The 22,425-nt window shown below is 43.1% G+C and overlaps 1 protein-coding gene across 2 annotated transcripts; it reads right to left on the minus strand.

Annotated features, from left to right (window-relative positions):
- Positions 1 to 802: 802 nt before the first annotated feature.
- Positions 803 to 20,637, minus strand: LOC118938112 (uncharacterized). 2 transcript variants are annotated; one of them, XR_016485546.1, is made up of 3 exons: positions 19,856 to 20,637; positions 2,981 to 5,936; positions 803 to 2,930 (listed from the first exon to the last, which is right to left on the minus strand). XR_016485546.1 is itself a non-coding variant. In XM_090194665.1 (2 exons), exons 1-2 carry the CDS (start codon positions 20,244 to 20,246, stop codon positions 4,246 to 4,248), a joined length of 2,082 nt encoding a protein of 693 aa, XP_090050791.1. In that variant the 5' UTR covers positions 20,247 to 20,637; the 3' UTR covers positions 803 to 4,245. The 2 variants fall into 2 exon arrangements, 1 of the variants encoding a protein (XP_090050791.1); XM_090194665.1 differs by having other exon boundaries at positions 803 to 5,936.
- Between the last annotated feature and the right edge of the window lie 1,788 nt (positions 20,638 to 22,425).

Here is a 22,425-nt window from a genome sequence, read left to right on the forward strand (position 1 = left end):
AATTCTAAACAAAACACATTACTAGTCTGAAGCTAGAAATGACGTGAACCTAGAACGAGAATACCGACAACCGCCGAAGCATCTAGCCTATGACAACATTTCTGAATGGTACTCTGAAGTACCCATTCTAACCGCCTACAACCACGAAAGACATTGTGACTTCTGGGAAAGTTAACCAGAGACTCTGATGAACTCTACAGGACGATCAAGTGTTTTCAACGGAGAGACAACAACGACGACATAAAAGTGTAAATATGTACATCGCAATTTCTTTCAGAATGAGCGGCCGTTCACGTGCAATGTATTAGCATGTCCATGAGTATAATTATCCTCTGTGTGTAGTGAATCCATGTTGTCTTTCCCGCTCTTTCTCAGTCCCCACCCCTTTCCTTTGTCTACCAAGCCGTCATACCGGCTTCGTCCACTAGGGACTTTTGGCATTGTATCATGTAGTAATCCAAATATACACTGTTTGTCTGTTATGTCATTCTGTGTGATTATTTAGTTAGTTAGTAAATAAATAATTAAGCCAATTTGTATATCGCTGATTCATGATTTAGGCTAGGGTTTCGTGCAGATATCCAAGGGTTTGCGACGTTCAGTAATGACAACTGATGAGGTAATAATAACAATTAATTAATAACAATAAGCGACTGTTTTTGATAATATATAAAAATATCTGAAGAGTTATATTCGGGAAATTGACATTCTATAAACAAAATCTTCCCGTGGTGCCTCGACTTCCTAGTTAATTAAAGTTTACATGATTAGTTTAAATCAGTAATTACACACAGAGAACTGATTTGATAAATAAGTCTTCACATTTAATGATAGTCACAGACACGACAACACAAATTAATTAAATGAAACAAAACGACTAAATTGACGAGTTTTTTTCAAAGTTAGAAACAAGAAATACACATTCATTTAAATCTATTTAATAAAATCTACAACTTTCCAAATCAAATCATTAACATCTAAAGGGTTCATATTTCTATTCAATCAATCCAAATCCATAATCAAAATAAAATACACGTTTTAAAATGTCTCGTCTCGAGAGGAAAAAAAACTCAAGTAGGCCTATTTTTTTTTGTGGTAATATTTCATACAAACATGATTTCATGCGACATCAACAAAAACACAAATTCTCAGTCAAACACATGTCAGAAAACAGCCCCCCCCCCCCTTTATGATCTTATTGTAGGTGTCCTGGAAAATGTGGAAGGTCTTCCCCTGTGTGCTCCCTCTGATGTGTTTTCAGGTTCCCTAACTGGGTAAAATGCTTTCCACACTGGGAACATTGGAAAGGTTTTTCTCCTGTGTGTTGCCTCTCGTGTGTTTTCAGATTTCCTAACTGGGTAAAACATTCGCTGATTCGGGAACATTTTGCAATTTTGGGCGGATTTTCTATTGGACAAATTCTGATAAGACCATTCCCGTTTTCTATTGGACAAATTCTGATAAGCCCCTCCCCGTTTTATAATGAATACACCCCAGGGGTTGGAATCAAAATTCTAGAACCAGAACTCCTTTCATTCCGCACCAATCAGTGTGGACAGAGCAGCTTGCTATGGGAGTGGGCAAGCTAGTTATTTACATGCGTGATGGATATACAAGTGTAGAGCGCAAGAAGCCACATACATTTTGTGGGCGGAGAGAGCGAGAGAGGGAGGAGCAGGCTTGTCTTGAAGAGCTGGGCATCTTGTTGTAGCGTATCATTATCTGAATTAGACCCACAGAATTATACCTACGGAGGAGGAGGCTTCTATGGAGGAACGTTGAACTTCAGTGTGTGTTCAGTGACATCAGCATTAAAAACACATCTTACCTTTCTGTAGTTAATAAATCCAATGTGAAACGTGATAACTATAGTATCATTGAAAAAGTGAATCCCTTCTTCTCTAATTAAAAATCTCTCTATCTTCTGAATCAAACTTGAAAACAGTACAGTAGTTTATGCCTCTGGGTGGGAGGGGCTACAGCTATGATGCTTCTGAGGGGGAGGGGCTACAGCTATGATGCTTTGAGGGGAGGGGCTACAGCTATGATGCGTCTGTGGGAGGGGCAGATACTCAAAACACAATGGAAAACATTTTCAGCTGGGAGAGTTCTGACTGAGAATTAGGGCTTTGCCCTTTGTTGGTTTTAAAAACTATATATATTTTTATTTTATTCTGTTTTAAAAAAATAAGAAAATTCTCCACAATTTCGTTGTATCCAATTGGTAGTTACAGTCTTGTCCCATCGCTGCAACTCCAGTACAGACTCGGCAGAGGCAAAGGTCGAGAGCCGTGCGTCCTCCGAAACACAACCCAGCCAAGCCGTACTGCTTCTTGACACAATGCCCGCTTAACCCGGAAGCCAGCCGCACCAATGTGGTGGAGTTAACACTGTACACCTGGCGACCGTGTCAGCGTGCATTGTGCCCGGCCCGCCACAGGAGTCGCTAGTTCACGATGGGACAACAACATCCCTGCCGGCCAAACCCTCCCCTATCCCGGCGATGCTGGGCCAAACTCTCCCCTAACCCGGACGATGCGGAGCCAAACCCTCCCTTAACCCGGACGATGCTGGGCCAAAACCTCCCCTAAATTGGACGATGCTGGGCCAAAACCTCCCCTAAATCGGACGATGCTGGGCCAAAACCTCCCCTAAATCGGACGATGCTGGGCCAAAACCTCCCCTAAATCGGACGATGCTGGGCCAAACCCTCCCCTAACCCGGACGATGCTGGGCCAAACCCTCCCCTAACCCGGACGATGCTAGGCCAAACCCTCCCCTAACCCGGACGATGCTGGGCCAAACCCTCCCCTAACCCGGACGATGCTGGGCCAATTGTGCACCACCTCATTGGTCTCCCGTTCGTGGACGAATGCGAGCCTGGACTAGAACCAGGATCTCTAGTGACACAGCTAGCACTGAGACAGAACCTGGACTAGGAGCAGGATCTCTAGTGACACAGCTAGCACTGAGACATAACCTGGACTAGAACCAGGATCTCTAATGGCACAGCTAGCACTGAGACAGAACCTGGACTAGAACCAGGATCTCTAGTGACAGAGCTAGCACTGAAGCAGAACCTGGACTAGAACCAGGATCTCTAGTGGCACGCCTGGACTAGAACCAGGATCTCTAGTGACACAGCTAGCACTGAGACAGAGCCTGGACTAGAACCAGGATCTCTAGTGACACAGCTAGCACTGAGACAGAGCCTGGACTAGAACCAGGATCTCTAGTGACACAGCTAGCACTGAGACAGAGCCTGGACTAGAACCAGGATCTCTAGTGACACAGCTACCACGGAGACAGAACCTGGACTAGAACCAGGATCTCTAGTGACCCCAACAACAGAATGGTGTGGGCGTACCCCAACAACAGAATAGTGTGGGTCGTACCCCAACAACAGAATGGTGTGGGCGTACCCCAAAAACAGAAAGGTGTGGTCGTACCCCAACAACAGAATAGTGTGGGTCGTAGCCCAACAACAGAATGGTGTGGGTCGTACCCCAACAACAGAATGGTGTGGGTCGTACCCCAACAACAGAATGGTGTGGTCGTACCCCAACAACAGAATGGTGTGGGTCGTACCCCAACAACAGAATGGTGTGGGTCGTACCCCAACAACAGAATGGTGTGGGTCGTACCCCAACAACAGAATGGTGTGGGCATATCCCAACAACAGAATGGTGTGGGCATATCCCAACAACAGAATGGTGTGGGTCGTACCCCAACAACAGAATGGTGTGGGTCGTACCCCAACAACAGAATGGTGTGGGCATATCCCAACAACAGAATGGTGTGGGCATATCCCAACAACAGAATGGTGTGGGTCGTACCCCAACAACAGAATGGTGTGGGTCGTACCCCAACAACAGAATGGTGTGGGTCGTACCCCAACAACAGAATGGTGTGGGTCGTACCCCAACAACAGAATGGTGTGGGTCGTACCCCAACAACAGAATGGTGTGGGTCGTACCCCAACAACAGATTGGCCAGGTCATCCTCCGCAGGGAGATAACGTGTTCTATGAGGAAATAGTATTTAGTTTGACAATAGTTTGAGGGTTTTTGAAGTGTCAATTTATGCTTTGGCCACAAATATGAGCATAGCTGGTCTCAACATTATGTCGATGAGTTAACAGAATGTTAACTTTTTAAAGAAGATTTTCACCGGACAAGTTACTGTAAAATAATGTTATTAATACTTTACTTTTAAAATAAAGGTTCTGTTCTGTTTCAAAGCTGATCACTTTCTTTCCCGGTTCTGTTTCTGTTTCTTCGTTGTTTCTGTTCTCACGCGGTTTTCTGTTCTGTTCTTCGAACTGTTTCCAACTCCTGGGGTCGTTGTTAAAACTGTGTGTGTTCTCTCGTGCCTTTTCAGGTTCACTAACTGGGTAAAATCCTTTCCACACTGCGGACAATGGAAAGATTTTTCTCCTGTGTGTATTTTCTCATGCCTTTTCAGGTTCCCTATCTGGGTAAAACCCTTTCCACACTGGGAACATTGGAAAGGCTTCTCTCTTGTGTGTGTTCTTTTATGATCCTTCAGGTTCCCTAACCGTGTAAAACCCTTCCCACACTGGGTGCATTGGAAAGTCTTCTTTCCTGTGTGTAATTTTTCATGTTTGTTTAGGTTCCCTAACTTGGTAAAATTCTTTCCACACATAGAACAATGGTAAGCTGTCTCCCATGTGTGTGTCCTTTCATGCTCCTTCAGGCTCCCTAACCTTTTAAAACTATTTCCACACTTGGAGCATTGGAATGGCTTCTCTCCTGTGTGTGTTCTCTCATGCTTTTTCAGGTTTCCTAACCATGTAAAATTCTTTCCACACTGCGAACATTGGAAAGGCTTCTCTCCTGTGTGTACTCTTTTATGATCCTTCAGGTTCCCTAACCGTGTAAAACCCTTCCCACACTGGGAGCATTGGAAAGGTTTCTCTCCTGTGTGTAATTGTTTATGTTTTTTTAGGTTCCCTAACTTGGTAAAATTCTTTCCACACAGAGAGCAATGGTAAGATGTCTCCCCTGTGTGTGCCCTTTCATGCACCTTCAAGCTCCCCAATTGTGTAAAACTCTTTCCACAATGGGAGCATTGGAACGGCTTTTCTCCTGTGTGTGTTCTCTCATGCTTTTTCAGGCTCCCTAACAGGGTAAAACCCTTTCCACACTGAGAACATTGGAAACGCTTCTCTCCTGTGTGTATTAATTTATGTTCGTTCAGGCTCCGTAACCGTGTAAAACTCTTTCCACACTGGGAACATTGGTAAGGCTTCTCTCCTGTGTGTACTCTTTTGTGATCCTTCAGGTTCCCTAACCGTGTAAAACCCTTCCCACACTGGGAGCATTGGAAAGGCTTCTCTCCTGTGTGTAATTCTGTATGTTTTATTAGGTTCCTTAGCTTGGTAAAATCCTTTCCACACAGGGAGCAATGGTAAGATGTATCCCCTGTGTGTGTCCTTTCATGCTCCTTCAAGCTCCCTAACTGTGGAAAACTCTTTCCACACTGGGAGCATTGGAACGGTTTCTCTCCCGTGTGTGTTCTCTCATGCTTTTTCAGGTTCCCTAACCACCTAAAGCCCTTTCCACACCGGGAGCATTGGAAAGGCTTCTCTCCTGTGTGTATTATTTTATGTTCTTTCAGGCTCCCTAACCGTGTAAAACTCTTTCCACATTGGGCACATTGGAAAGGTTTCTCTCCTGTGTGTATTCTCTCATGCCTTTTCAGGTTCCCTAACCGGGTAAAACTCTTTCCACATTGGGAACATTGTGAAGTCTTCCCACCTGTGTCTGTTCTATCATGACTTTTCAGCTTCCATAACCACTTAAAACTCTTTTTACACTGGGACCAGTGATGTCGTCTCACTGGTTTGGGCGTCTCTGGGTCTGGTTCCCCTGAAGGACTCTTCCTGCTGTCAGAGTGAGAGTCCGGTCTCTCTCCTGCCAAAGACAAACAAGAGTATTTGGTTAAACAGAGAGATCTAAATTAAAGCTCCACATGATAAAACTTTAAGATTGAGGTTTAATCCAGACTAGATCACTCATTATAAAATAGCAAATTTGAATCCTGGATGCTGATTGGTTGATTGCTTTAGTTATTCAAGATAATTAATGGGAAATGCCTGTTAACAGTTCCATTTGAATTACCCCTACACATTCACTGTCCCACAGCCCTGCCAGGAAATGTAGAAACAAATCTCCACTGTCCCACCGCCCAGCCAGGCAATTTATAAACGAATCTCCACTGTCCCACAGCCCAGCCAGGCAAGTCATAAACTAATCTCCACTGTCCCACAGCCCTGCCAGGCAATTTATAAACTCATCTGCACTGTCCCACAGCCCAGCCAGGCAATTTATAAACTAATCTCCACTGTCCCACAGCCCAGCCAGGCAATTTATAAACTAATCTCCACTGGTCAAAAAAAATCTAGACATAATTACCCTGTGCTTCTAGTCCAGCATTTGGTTTGCAACAGAAGGGATTTGAACAAATAAACCTCTGCAACTGGTAGAACCATTTTGTCTGTAAAATAGAATGTGGCTAAAACTTATTGTGATGATTTAATATTGGACACTTTTTACCCTCATTATTTATATAGACACCAATATATATATATATATATATATATATATATACCAATATGAAATACAACCTGTTTTACCATCAACATCAATTACAACCTGTTCTACCACCAATATCAATTACAACCTGTTTTATATCAATTACAACCTGTTCTACCACCAACATCAATTACAACCTGTTCTACCACCAATATCAATTACAACCTGTTTTATATCAATTACAACCTGCTCTACCACCAACATCAATTACAACCTGTTCTACCACCAATATCAATTACAGCCTGTTTTATATCAATTACAACCTGTTCTACCACCAATATCAATTACAGCCTGTTTTATATCAATTACAACCTGTTTTATATCAATTACAACCTGTTCTACCACCAACATCAATTACAACCTGTTTTATATCAATTACAGCCTGTTTTATATCAATATCAATTACAACCTGTTCTACCACCAATATCAATTACAACCTGTTCTACCACCAATATCAATTACAACCTGTTTTATATCAATTACAACCTGTTCTACCACCAATATCAATTACAGCCTGTTTTATATCAATATCAATTACAGCCTGTTCTACCACCAACATCAATTACAACCTGTTTTATATCAATATCAATTACAACCTGTTTTATATCAATTACAACCTGTTTTATATCAATATCAATTACACCCTGTTTTATATCAATTACAACCTGTTCTACCACCAATATCAATTACAACCTGTTTTATATCAATTACAACCTGTTCTACCACCAATATCAATTACAACCTGTTTTATATCAATTACAACCTGTTCTACCACCAATATCAATTACAACCTGTTTTATATCAATTACAACCTGTTCTACCACCAATATCAATTACAACCTGTTTTATATCAATTACAACCTGTTCTACCACCAATATCAATTACAGCCTGTTTTATATCAATTACAACCTGTTCTACCACCAATATCAATTACAACCTGTTTTATATCAATATCAATTACAACCTGTTTTATATCAATATCAATTACAACCTGTTTTATATCAATATCAATTACAACCTGTTTTATATCAATATCAATTACAACCTGTTTTATATCAATTACAACCTGTTCTACCACCAACATCAATTACAACCTGTTTTATATCAATTACAACCTGTTCTACCACCAATATCAATTACAGCCTGTTTTATATCAATTACAACCTGTTCTACCACCAATATCAATTACAGCCTGTTTTACCACCAATATCAATTGCAACCTGTTTTATATCAATTGCAACCTGTTTTATATCAATTACAGCCTGTTTTATATCAATTACAACCTGTTCTACCACCAACATCAATTACAACCTGTTCTACCACCAATATCAATTACAACCTGTTTTATATCAATATTATCAGTGTAGATGAAGGGGAGGAGACAGGTTAAAGAAGGATTTTTAAGCCTTGAGACAACAGAGACATGGATTGTGTGTGTGTGACATTCAGAGGGTGAATGGGCAAGACACAATACTTCAGTGTCTTTGAACGGGGTACGGTAGTAGGTGAAAAGCACACCGGTTCGGGTCAAGAACTGCAACGCTGCAGGGTTTTTTAAACTCAACAGTTTCCTGTGTTTATCAAGAATGGTCCACCACCAAAAGGACACCCAGACAAATGGGCTGTTACGTTACAGCCTTATTCTAAAATTGATTTAATAAATAAAAATCCTTAGCAATCTAAACGCAAAACCCCAAAATGACAAAGCAAAAACAGTTTTTAAAAAAAAACATTTTTGCAAATTCATTACAAATAAAAAACAGAAATACCTTATTTACATAATTATTCAGACCCTTTGCGATGATACTTCGAAATTGAGCTCAGATGAATTCTGTTTCCATTGATCATCCTTGAGAAGTTTCTACAACTTGATTGGAGTCCACCTGTGGTCATTTCAATTGATTGGACATGATATGGAAAGACACATACCTAGGGTTGCACATTTTGGGGAATATTCAGAGGTGGAAATATTCCGTGGGAATATATGGGAATTAACGGGAATATATGCAAATGTATATTAATACAGTGGCTGTCACGTTCTGACCTCTTTTTTTATGTCTTTGTGTTAGGTTGGTCAGGGCGTGAGTTGGGGTGGGTTGTCTATGTTCGGTTTTATGTCTTTGTGTTAGGTTGGTCAGGGCGTGAGTTGGGGTGGGTTGTCTATGTTCTGTTTTATGTCTTTGTGTTAGGTTGGTCAGGGCGTGAGTTGGGTTGTCTATGTTATGTTTTATGTCTTTGTGTTAGTTTGGTCAGGGCGTGAGTTGGGGTGGGTTGTCTATGTTCTTGTGTCTAGGATGTGTGTATGTGTTTGGCCTGGTATGGTTCTCAATCAGAGGCAGGTGTCGTTCGTTGTCTCTGATTGAGAATCATACTTAGGTAGCCTTTTCCCATCTGTGTTTTGTGGGTGATTATTTTCTGTTTAGTGTTTTCTGCACCTTACAGGACTGTTTCGGTTTTTCACATTGTTGTTTTGTATTTCAGTGTTCAGTAATAAAACATTGGTCCGACATTTCATACTCGTCGTCAAATGACGAAGACAACAGTTACAGAATCACCCACCACAACCGGACCAAACAGCGTGGTAACCAGGAGCAGAGGGTTCTGGACTCCTGGACATGGGAGGAGATTTTGGACGGAAAGGGACCCTGGGCACATGCTGGGGAATATCACCGCCCCCGGGAAGAGCTGGAGGCAGCCCCAAAAATGTATTGGGGGGAGGCACACGGGGAGTGTGGCTAAGTCAGGTAGGAGACCTGAGCCAACTCCCCGTGCTTACCGTGGAGACAGGTGGACCGGGCAGGCCCCGTGTTATGCCGTGAGGCGAACGGTGTCCCCAGTGCGCAGGCATAGCCCGGTGCGCTACATCGCAGCGCCTCGTATCGGCCGGGCTAGAGTGGGCATCGAGCCAGGTGCTATGAAGCCGGCTCAGCGCATCTGGTCTCCAGTGCGTCTCCTCGGCCAGGGGTATATGGCACCAGCCCTACGCACGGTGTCCCCGGTTCGCCAGCACAGCCCAGTGCGGTCTGTTCCACGGTCCGGTCCATCCGGTACCTCCTCCACTTACCAGGCCTCCGGTGGCAGCCCCACGCACCACGCTGTCTCTCCGTCTCCTCCCTCCAGGTGCTCCCTCATGTCCAGCACTTCCAGGTGCTCCCGCCTGTCCAGCGCCGCCAGAGCCGTCCGTCTGTCCTCAGCTGTCAGAGCCGCCCGTCAGTCAGGAGCTGCCAGAGTCTCCCATCTATTCAGGACCCGCTGCAAGGGTCCCCAGTCCGAGGTCGGCGGCGAGGAGGTGCCACTGAAGCGGGCAAAGAAGCGGGCAAAGAGTATGGTGGAGTGGGGTCCACGTCCCGCGCCAGAGCCGCCACCGCGGACAGACGCCCACCCAGACCCTCCACTATAGGTTCAGGTTTTGCAGCCGGAGTCCGCACCATTGGGGGGGGGGGGGGGGGGGGGGGGGTACTGTCACGTTCTGACCTTAGTTTATTTTTTATGCCTTTGTGGTTGGTCAGGGCGTGAGTCGGGGTGGTCTATGTTCTTTTTTTTTTCTTTTTTTTCCTATGTTATATTTTCTCTGTGTTTGGCCTAGTATGGTTCTCAATCAGAGACAGGTGTCGTTCGTTGTCTCTGATTGAGAATCATACTTAGGTAGCCTTTTACCACCTGTGTTTTGTGGGTGATTATTTTCTGTTTAGTGTTTTCTGCACCTTACAGAACTGTTTTGGTTTTTTCACGTTGTTGTTTTGTATTTCAGTGTTCAGTAATAAAACATCATGAACACATACCACATTGGTCCGATATTTCATACTCGTCGTGAGACGACGAAGATAACCGTTACAGTGGCTTTGCGAAAATATTCACACCCTTGGCATTTTTCCTATTTTGTTGCCTTACAACCTGACATTAAAATTGATTTTTTGGGGGGGTTTGTATCATTTGAGTTACACAACACCCCTACCACTTTGAAGATGCAAAATATTTTTTATTGTGAAACAAACAAGAAATAACACAAAAAACTAAACTTGAGCGTGCATAACTATTCACCCCCCCCAAAGTCAATACTTTGTAGAGCCAGCTTTTGCAGCAATTACAGCTGCAAGTCTCTTGGGGTATGTCTCTATAAGCTTGGCACATCTAGCCACTGGGATTTTTTCCCATTCTTCAAGGCAAAACTGCTCCAGCACCTTCAAGTTGGATGGGTTCAGAAGGTGTACAGCGATCTTTAAGTCATACCACAGATTGTCAATTGGATTGAGGTCTGGGCTTTGACTAGGCCATTCCAAGAAATGTAAATGTTTCCCCTTAAACCACTCAAGTGTTGCTTTAGCAGTATGCTTAGGGTCATTGTCCTGCTGGAAGGTGAACCTCCGTCCCAGTCTCAAATATCTGGAAGACTGAAACAGGTTTCCCCCAAGAATTACCCTGTATTTAGCGCCATCCATCATTCCTTCAATCCTGACCAGTTTCCCAGACCCTGCTGATGAAAAACATCAGCATAATGATGCCTCCACCATGCTTCACTGTGGGGATGGTGTTCTTGGGGTGATGAGAGGTGTTGGGTTTGCGCCAGACATAGCGTTTTCCTTGATGGCCAAAAAGCACAATTTTAGTCTCATCTGACCAGAGTACCTTCTTCCATATGTTTGGGGAGTCTCCCACATGCCTTTTGGTGAACTCCAAAAGTGTTTGCTTATTTTCTTCTTTAAGCAATGGCTTTTTTCTGGCCACTCTTCCGTAAAGCCCAGCTCTGTGGAGTGTACGGCTTAAAGTGGTCCTATGGACAGATACTCCAGTCTCCGCTGTGGAGCTTTGCAGATCCTTCAGGATTATCTTTGGTCTCTTTGTTGCCTCTCTGAATAATGCCCTCCTTGCCTGGTCTGTGAGTTTTGGTGAGCGGCCCTCTCTTGGCAGGTTTGTTGTGGTGCCATACTCTTTTCTTTTTACAATAATGGATTTAATGGTGCTCCGTGGGATGTTCAAAGTTTTGTATATTTTTTATAAACCAACCTTATTCTGTTCCTATCCACAACTTTGTCCCTGACCTGTTTGGAGAGCTCCTTGGTCTTCATGGTGTCACTTTGGGGGTGAATAACATGCATGCACTACTTTTCTGTATTTTTAAAAATGTATTTAATTTCAAAACATGTTATTTTTTTTATTTCACTTCACCAATTTGGACTATTTTGTGTATGTCCATTACATGAAATCCAAATAAAAATCCATTTAAATTACAGGTTGTAATGCAACGAAATAGGAAAAACGCCAAGGGGGATGAATACTTTTGAAAGGCACTGTACCATTTAAATGTAGATGTTTTTTGCATTAGATATATTTACCATGTTATATTATATATATATTATATATATATCATATTATACGGAGACGGAAACATAAACCTTTTACCTTTATCATAAGTAATAACATAATTACAAACTATTAAATCCTTCCAATATAAATAAATAAAAACAATTTAGTTCCGAATTTAACTTTTATTAAATGAGTTGACTCTTAGGAAGCAAAGGTACACTACTGACGATGCGCTCCCCAAATTTCACCAGGCTGTTCATGAACTCTTGGAAGTGCACAAAGGATAGTAACATCTCATCCTGTGTTCTTGGAATCACATGGAATGATTTCACTGAACATCAAAGGAAAGGGAATTTTGAATGATCCCCAATGATCCATCGCATCTCCCAAAAACGTTTTCAACATACATCTGTGAAATGATAGTCTAGAAACTAAAGCTTTGGTTGTCTTCCTCTCAGGCTTCCATGTCTTCTCCCTGGACCTCCTCAATGTCCACCTACTGAACATCAGACTCTGAAGGCCTCATCTTCACTGTCACTTTCCAACCTTGTTGAGGATGGCTCATTGTCAGGCTCAAAAAGCCTCAAATTTGCCCGGATGGCCACAAATTTTTCAACCATTGTATTGGTCAACCTGTTGCATGGTTTGGTATGTGTGTTCCCAAACAAGGACCAGTTGTGGCAGTGAGGGCTGATGTTGGTGGGATTTGGAGGATGATGGAGGCAACAGGGGAAAGAGCCTCAGATCCACAAAGTCCCTTCCACCAGGTGGCTGATGAGATATGTTGGCACGACTGCCATATTGCATCTCCATCCCAAAGCCCTTCCTTGGAAGTGAACTTCGCCAGACTGCCAAGAACCTTTCCCTCATCCAGGCCAAGGTGGGGAGACACAGTAGTGATGACACCATAGGCATTGTTGGTCTCTGCACCAGACAGGATGCTCTTGCCAGCATACTTGGGGTCCAACATGTGTGTCTGGGCTTCAGGCAGAAGTCTTCATGCTTTTTGATGTATTTCAGAATGCAGTTTCCTCTGCTTGGAGCAACAGTGAAGTGGGCAGGGCAGTACGGATTTCTTCTCTTACATCTGCAAGCAGAGTCTGAACATCAGACAGGATGGCATTATCTCCCTCAATCCGTGCAATGGCTACTGCTATAGGTTTCAGGCTGCTTACCTCTCTCTCCCAAAATGCATCACCCAGGAACATCCTCTTGATGGGGTTGTCCATATCGGCAGACTGTGATATGGCCATTTCTTGGAGAGACTCCTTCCCCTCCAGGAGACTGTCAAACATGGTGACAACACCACCCCAACGGGTGTTGCTGGGCAGCTTCAATGTGGTGCTCTTATTCTTCTCACTTTGCTTGGTGAGGTAGATTGCTGCTATAACTTGATGACCCTTCACATAACTAACCATTTCCTTGGCTCTCTTGTAGAGTGTATCCCTTGTTTTCAGTGCCATGATGTCATTGAGGAGCATATTCAATGCCATGAGCAGCACAGCCAATGGGTGTGATGTGAGGGTTGGACTCCTCCACGTTCGCAGCATTGTCTGTCGCCAGTGTAAAATACCTTCTGTGGTCCAAGGTCATTGATGACTGCCTTCAGCTCATCTGCAATGTAGAGACCGGTGTGTCTGTTGTCCCTTGTGTCTGTGCTTGCTTGACCTTCACTTGAACTCTATTGAACTCTACATTCAGCAAATGAGTAGATAAAGCATGTCTGGTTGGAGGGGTGTATGCTGGGCGAAGAACATTCAAAAATATCATCCAATACACATTGCCTGTGAGCATCAGAGGTGAACCAGTTGCATACACAGCTCGAGCAGGACATTCATTCATCAGCATTTCTCTGAATATGTTCCTCCATTGAGTCAAAAATACTTCTGATTCCAGGAGGACCATGAGCTGTTGACTATCGATAAGGTGTCTGATTCTTCATTTTCACCTCGAATAGAAGTAGAGGGACTTTTGTCAGAGGTTGCTTGTTGTGAGCGCTGAGGGAACTTTATGCACTTGTCCAGATGATTCTGCATCTTTGTTGCATTCTTTACATACGATTTGGCAGAGTATTTGCAAATGTACACCGTTTGTCCTTCTACATTGGCTGCAGTGTGTCACGACTTCCGCCGAAGTTGGCTCTCCTGCCTGTTCGGGTGGTGCTCGGCGGTCGTCGTCAAAATATATTCACCCCACCCAGTATTGTAATCAAAACTTACCAGAAAGCATGTCGTCCTTGGCTCAGACGGTGTAGTAGTGTGGACTCAATAGCATCTCATTAGTGTGCAATATCTTGAGAATCAGCTGAAAATGTGATGGAAGAATGCACTGTGCATGCAGAGGGTTGCAATTCCATTGAAATTGGGGATAGTTTTACCAAAATATGCCACAAGACCTAGAATTACCTTGTGTGTATCCCACAAAAAAGGTCCACCGTTATAAAGCTAACTTTTTTGATGAATTTAAGTCAAATTCCCGGGCTCAACTTCCAATGGAACATTTACCGGAAAGTTTCCGACCCTGTTTTGAAAATAAGAATCTAAAATATATTTTGATTTGTTTACCACTTTTTTGGTTACTACATGATTCCATATGTTATTTCATAGTTTTATGAAGCTGGTGGAGAGAATGCCAAGAGTGTGCAAAGATGTCATCAAGGCAACAGGTGGCTACTTTGAAAAATCTAACATATATTTGTAATTGTTTAACACTTTTTTGGTTACTACATGATTCCATGTATGTTATTTCATAGTTTTGATGTCTTCACTATTATTCAACAATGTAGAAAATAGTAAAAATAAAGAAAATCCCTTGAATGAGTAGGTGTCCAAACTTTTGACTGGTACTGCATATATTCTGTGTGTCTCTAGGAAGGGAATCTGTCTGAGTAATAAAATATATATATATATATAATGTGTGTCTCTAGTAAGGGAATCTGTCTGGATGTTATAATATATATACAGTGCCTTGCGAAAGTATTCGGCCCCCTTGAACTTTGCGACCTTTTGCCACATGTCAGGCTTCAAACATAAAGATATAAAACTGTATTTTTTTGTGAAGAATCAACAACAAGTGGGACACAATCATGAAGTGGAACGACATTTATTGGATATTTCAAACTTTTTTAACAAATCAAAAACTGAAAAATTGGCCGTGCTAAATTATTCAGCCCCTTTACTTTCAGTGCAGCAAACTCTCTCCAGAAGTTCAGTGAGGATCTCTGAATGATCCAATGTTGACCTAAATGACTAATGATGATAAATACAATCCACCTGTGTGTAATCAAGTCTCCGTATAAATGCACCTGCACTGTGATAGTCTCAGAGGTCCGTTAAAAGCGCAGAGAGCATCATGAAGAACAAGGAACACACCATGCAGGTCCGAGATACTGTTGTGAAGAAGTTTAAAGCCGGATTTGGATACAAAAAGATTTCCCAAGCTTTAAACATCCCAAGGAGCACTGTGCAAGCGATAATATTGAAATGGAAGGAGTATCAGACCACTGCAAATCTACCAAGACCTGGCCGTCCCTCTAAACTTTCAGCTCATACAAGGAGAAGACTGATCATAGATGCAGCCAAGAGGCCCATGATCACTCTGGATGAACTGCAGAGATCTACAGCTGAGGTGGGAGACTCTGTCCATAGGACAACAATCAGTCGTATATTGCACAAATCTGGCCTTTATGGAAGAGTGGCAAGAAGAAAGCCATTTCTTAAAGATATCCATAAAAAGTGTTGTTTAAAGTTTGCCACAAGCCACCTGGGAGACACACCAAACATGTGGAAGAAGGTGCTCTGGTCAGATGAAACCAAAATTGAACTTTTTGGCAACAATGCAAAAGGTTATGTTTGGCGTAAAAGCAACACAGCTGAACACACCATCCCCACTGTCAAACATGGTGGTGGCAGCATCATGGTTTGGGCCTGCTTTTCTTCACCAGGGACAGGGAAGATGGTTAAAATTGATGGGAAGATGGATGGAGCCAAATACAGGACCATTCTGGAAGAAAACCTGATGGAGTCTGCAAAAGACCAGAGACTGGGACGGAGATTTGTCTTCCAACAAGACAATGATCCAAAACATAAAGCAAAATCTACAATGGAATGGTTCAAAAATAAACATATCCAGGTGTTAGAATGGCCAAGTCAAAGTCCAGACCTGAATCCAATCGAGAATCTGTGGAAAGAACTGAAAACTGCTGTTCACAAATGCTCTCCATCCAACCTCACTGAGCTTGAGCTGTTTTGCAAGGAGGAATGGGAAAAAATGTCAGTCTCTCAATGTGCAAAACTGATAGAGACATACCCCAAGCGACTTACAGCTGTAATCGCAGCAAAAGGTGGCGCTACAAAGTATTAACTTAACGGGGCTAAATAATTTTGCACTCCCAATTTTTCAGTTTTTGATTTGTTAAAAAAGTTTGAAATATCCAATAAATGTCGTTCCACTTCATGATTGTGTCCCACTTGTTGTTGATTCTTCACAAAAAATACAGTTTTATATCTTTATGTTTGAAGCCTGAAATGTGGCAAAAGGTCGCAAAGTTCAAGGGGGCCGAATACTTTCGCAAGGCACTGTATATATAATGTGTGTCTCTAGTAAGGGAATCTGGCTGCGTGTCCTAAAGTGCACAGCAGCAAATTTCACGACCGGGTTCCAACTGCCTCTGGAAGCAACGTCCCCTTGTCCATCTGTTGGCCGCGATCAAAAACGCAACGCAATCTACACCGGTCATAGAAGGATAAATAAAATGCATTTACTCAATAAAGTTAATGGAAATATGTTGTTCATCTTTAAAAAAATAAAAAAAAGATATATACACTGCTCAAAAAAATAAAGGGAACACTAAAATAACACATCCTAGATCTGAATGAATGAAATATTCTTATTAAATACTTTTTTCTTTACATAGTTGAATGTGCTGACAACAAAATCACACAAAAATTATCAATGGAAATCAAATTTATCAACCCATGGAGGTCTGGATATGGAGTCACACTCAAAATTAAAGTGGAAAACCACACTACAGGCTGATCCAACTTTGATGTAATGTCCTTAAAACAAGTCAAAATGAGGCTCAGTAGTGTGTGTTGCCTCCACGTGCCTGTATGACTAAATGTTGCTGCTGTTGAAAGAAGCGTTCTTATACACCTAAAGCGTCTAAAGAGCTTTATTGGTTCGTCTATTTTGTCTAGCAAGCTACCGAGGTGTCTGACTAACTGTTGCTGCTGATGAAAGAAGCGTTCCGTCCACTCCCTACAACGCCTGGGCTCCTGATGAGGTGGCGGATGGTCTCCTGAGGGATCTCCTCCCAGATGGTCTCCTGAGGGATCTCCTCCCAGACCTGGACCAAAGCATGCTAACCATCATGTCTCGCTCCATCCACCACAGACTGTCCAGGAGTTGGCGGATGGTGCGAGACATGATGTCCCAGATGTGCTCAATTGGATTCAGGTCTGGGGAACGGGCAGGCCAGTCCATAGCATCAATGCCTTCCTCTTGCAGGAACTGCTGACACACTCCAGCCACATGAGGTCTAGTGTTGTCTTGCATTAGGAGGAACCCAGGGCCAACCGCACCAGCATATGGTCTCACAAGGGGTCTGAGGATCTCATCTCGGTACCTAATGGCAGTCAGGCTACCTCTGGCGAGCACATGGAGGGCTGTGCGGCCCCCCAAAGAAATGCCACCCCATACCATGACTGACCCACCGCCAAACCGGTCATGCTGGAGGATGTTGCAGGCAGCAGAACGTTCTCCACGGCGTCTCCAGACTCTGTCACGTGCTCAGTGTGAACCTGCTTTCATCTGTGAAGAGGACAGGGCGCCAGTGGCGAATTTGCCAATCTTGGTATTCTCTGGCAAATGCCAAACGTCCTGCACGGTGTTGGGCTGTAAGCACAACCCCCACCTGTGGACATCGGGCTCTCATTCCACACTCATGGAGTCTGTTTCTGACATGCACATTTGTGGCCTGCTGGAGGTCATTTTGCAGGGCTCTGGCAGTGCTCCTCCTTGCACAAAGGCGGAGGTAGCAGTCCTGCTGCTGGGTTGTTGCCCTCCTACGGCCTCCTCCACGTCTCCTGATGTACTGGCCTGTCTCCTGGTAGCGCCTCCATGCTCTGGACACTACGCTGACAGACACAGCAAACCTTCTTGCCACAGCTCACATTGATGTCCCATCCTGGATGAGCTGCATTACCTGAGCCACTTTTGTGGGTTGTAGACTCCGTCTCATGCTACCACTAGAGTGAAAGCACCGCCAGCATTCAAAAGTGACCAAAACATCAGCCAGGAAGCATAGGAACTGAGAAGTGGTCTGTGGTCCCCACCTGCAGAACCACTCCTTTATTGGGGGTGTCTTGCTAATTACCTATAATTTCCATCTGTTGTCTATTCCATTTGCACAACAGCATGTGAAATGTATTGTCAATCAGAGTTGCTTCCTAAGTGGACAGTTTGATCCCACAGAAGTGTGATTGACTTGGAGTTACATTGTGTTGTTTAAGTGTTCCCTTTATTTTTTTAGCAGTATATATATAACTGTTTTATAAAGAAAGAAGACAGTCAAACCCGTGTTCATTAACAGAACGTTCCAGATCACTCCTCTCCACGTCATCCTTAAGAACAGCCCTTAGAACATTAACTAACAGAACGTTCCAGATCACTCCTCTCCACGTCATCCTTAAGAACAGCCCTTAGAACATTAACTAACAGAACGTTCCAGATCACTCCTCTCCACGTCATCCTTAAGAACAGCCCTTAGAACATTAACTAACAGAACGTTCCAGATCACTCCTCTCCACGTCATCCTTAAGAACAGCCCTTAGAACATTAACTAACAGAACGTTCCAGATCACTCCTCTCCACGTCATCCTTAAGAACAGCCCTTAGAACATTAACTAACAGAACGTTCCAGATCACTCCTCTCCACGTCATCCTTAAGAACAGCCCTTAGAACATTAACTAACAGAACGTTCCAGATCACTCCTCTCCACGTCATCCTTAAGAACAGCCCTTAGAACATTAACTAACAGAACGTTCCAGATCACTCCTCTCCACGTCATCCTTAAGAACAGCCCTTAGAACATTAACTAACAGAACGTTCCAGATCACTCCTCTCCACGTCATCCTTAAGAACAGCCCTTAGAACATTAACTAACAGAACGTTCCAGATCACTCCTCTCCACGTCATCCTTAAGAACAGCCCTTAGAACATTAACTAACAGAACGTTCCAGATCACTCCTCTCCACGTCATCCTTAAGAACAGCCCTTAGAACATTAACTAACAGAACGTTCCAGATCACATCGTCCTTAAGAACAGCCCTTAGAACATTAACTAACAGAACGTTCCAGATCACATCGTCCTTAAGAACAGCCCTTAGTGTGTTAGAACATTAACTAACAGAACGTTCCAGATCACAATGATTCTTCCTCGTCTCGATTCTGTCCTCTTCATCATTTGAAATCAGACATGAGTTGGCTGTAATATGATATGGTATCATAGATATTTAAAATCAGATCAGTCTTATAACTGAACAACGACGGACCTAACACTAACCCGATTTGATATTTAATCATGTTAATTAATGATGTTTTTTTAAATAATAACTTTTCTCTCATGGGATGTCGAGTACAGAGACAGAGCAAAAGCACTACAGAGATATTCAGAGACGGTTTAAAAATAAATAAAAGCATCTTATCCATTAACGTTTTGTTGACTCTTTTGTAGCTTTTTCCAATTCCGACAGTACAGAACAACATATCCAAGAGTGTAATATCCTTTTAAAATCACACGTTAGTTCAACAACTTCAGAGTTTGTGTCCCTGGTGTTAATCGGATCAATGTCCCTGTTTTATAATATAGTACTCACTGTATTTACTGGTGTTAATCAGATCAATGTCCCTGTTTTATAAGATAGTACTCACTGTAATTACTGGTGTTAATCAGATCTCCAGTCTTCTGTTCTTCTTCGTCCTCCAATGTGACAGTAATCTCCCCCTCTTCCTTCCCTCCAAAAACGTCTTCCTCTTCTTTCACTGTAACAGTCATCTCCCCCTCCTCTTCCTCCTTCTCTCCAAAAACGTCTTCCTCCTCTTTCACTGTAACAGTCATCTCCCTCTCCTCTTCCTCCTTCTCTCCAAAAACGTCTTCCTCTTCTTTCACTGTAACAGTCATCTCCCTCTCCTCTTCCTCCTTCTCTCCAAAAACGTCTTCCTCTTCTTTCACTGTGACAGTCTTCTCCCCCTCCTTTATTCCAAAAACTGCAGCCTCCTCTTTCTCTTGCTTCTCCTCCTCTTCTTTCACGGTAGTCAACATCCTCTTCCTCTTTCACTCTGAAAGCGTCTTCCTCTTCTCCTTTCACTGTAACAGCCTCCTCTTCCTCCTCGAAACGCTCTTTCTCCGTCTAGCAGACCTCTTATTTAGCAACTGGGGGAGAGTAGCTTTGTGACTTTATGGTCGATGATGTTAGCAAGCTAGCTAGTTAGCGTTAGCCTAGTCCTACTGCTAAGTTAACCAGCTAGCTAGAGAATCTAACAACGTTAAATATTATATTAAATGTAATAACAGCTTGATGACAACAACAAAAAATGTGTGTTTTAAAACAACAGTGGCTTATATATACGCCAGAAAGCTTCTAAAGAGCTCCAATATTTCGGCCCTGTTGGCTAGTAAGCTCCAGAGGTGGCTGAACTGTTCATGTTGATGACGCGCTCCGTCCACTAGATTATACGTCAGCCTCCGGCAGAGTCGCCTGAAAGACGCACATCGCCATCTGCTGACTGGAGTGAGAAACGCAGTTGAGAGAAGTTTTATTTTATTTCGATAAAAAAATAAAAAATTATGTCATGTTTTTTCATGAAATAATATTATTGTATTTAGACGTACAAAGGAAAAGCGTGTGTGTTTGATTGATTGGTGCTGATTTGAAATGAGTGAGATGATAGTGCAAAACAATCCTAACTGCAGCTCCAGGCCCTGGTGTATCATCACACTGTACAAACCTAACTGTATCTCCAGCCCCCCCCCCCCCTCATTCTGATACTGACCAGAACTCTGTATTTATAATACCAGTTTATTATATACCCCCCCCCCCCCCCCCCATTCTGATACTGACCAGAACTCTGTATTTATAATACCAGTTTATTATACCCCCCCCCCCCCCCATTCTGATACTGACCAGAACTCTGTATTTATAATACCAGTTTATTATACCCCCCCCCCCCCCCATTCTGATACTGACCAGAACTCTGTATTTATAATACCAGTTTATTATACCCCCCCCCCCCCCATTCTGATACTGACCAGAACTCTGTATTTATAATACCAGTTTATTATACCCCCCCCCCCCCCCATTCTGATACTGACCAGAACTCTGTATTTATAATACCAGTTTATTATACCCCCCCCCCCCCATTCTGATACTGACCAGAACTCTGTATTTATAATACCAGTTTATTATATACCCCCCCCCCCCCCCATTCTGATACTGACCAGAACTCTGTATTTATAATACCAGTTTATTATACCCCCCCCCCCCCCATTCTGATACTGACCAGAACTCTGTATTTATAATACCAGTTTATTATACCCCCCCCCCCATTCTGATACTGACCAGAACTCTGTATTTATAATACCAGTTTATTATACCCCCCCCCCCCCCCCCATTCTGATACGGACCAGAACTCTGTATTTATAATACCAGTTTATTACACGCCCCCCCCATTCTGATACTGACCAGAACGCTGTATTTATAATACCAGTTTATTATACCCCCCCCCCCCCCCATTCTGATACGGACCAGAACTCTGTATTTATAATACCAGTTTATTATACACCCCCCCCCCCCATTCTGATACTGACCAGAACTCTGTATTTATAATACCAGTTTATTATACCCCCCCCCCCCCATTCTGATACTGACCAGAACTCTGTATTTATAATACCAGTTTATTATACCCCCCCCCCCCCCCATTCTGATACTGACCAGAACTCTGTATTTATAATACCAGTTTATTATACACCCCCCCCCCCCCCATTCTGATACTGACCAGAACTCTGTATTTATAATACCAGTTTATTATACCCCCCCCCCCCCCCCATTCTGATACTGACCAGAACTCTGTATTTATAATACCAGTTTATTATACCCCCCCCCCCCATTCTGATACTGACCAGAACTCTGTATTTATAATACCAGTTTATTATACCCCCCCCCCCCCCCCATTCTGATACTGACCAGAACTCTGTATTTATAATACCAGTTTATTATACCCCCCCCCCCATTCTGATACTGACCAGAACTCTGTATTTATAATACCAGTTTATTATACCCCCCCCCCCCCCCCCATTCTGATACTGACCAGAACTCTGTATTTATAATACCAGTTTATTATACCCCCCCCCCCCCATTCTGATACTGACCAGAACTCTGTATTTATAATACCAGTTTATTATACACCCCCCCCCCCCCCCCCCATTCTGATACTGACCAGAA

This window comes from Oncorhynchus mykiss, chromosome 13 (assembly GCF_057628025.1).
Source record: "Oncorhynchus mykiss isolate SJ-2025 chromosome 13, ASM5762802v1, whole genome shotgun sequence".
NCBI classification, from domain to species: Eukaryota; Metazoa; Chordata; class Actinopteri; order Salmoniformes; family Salmonidae; genus Oncorhynchus; species Oncorhynchus mykiss.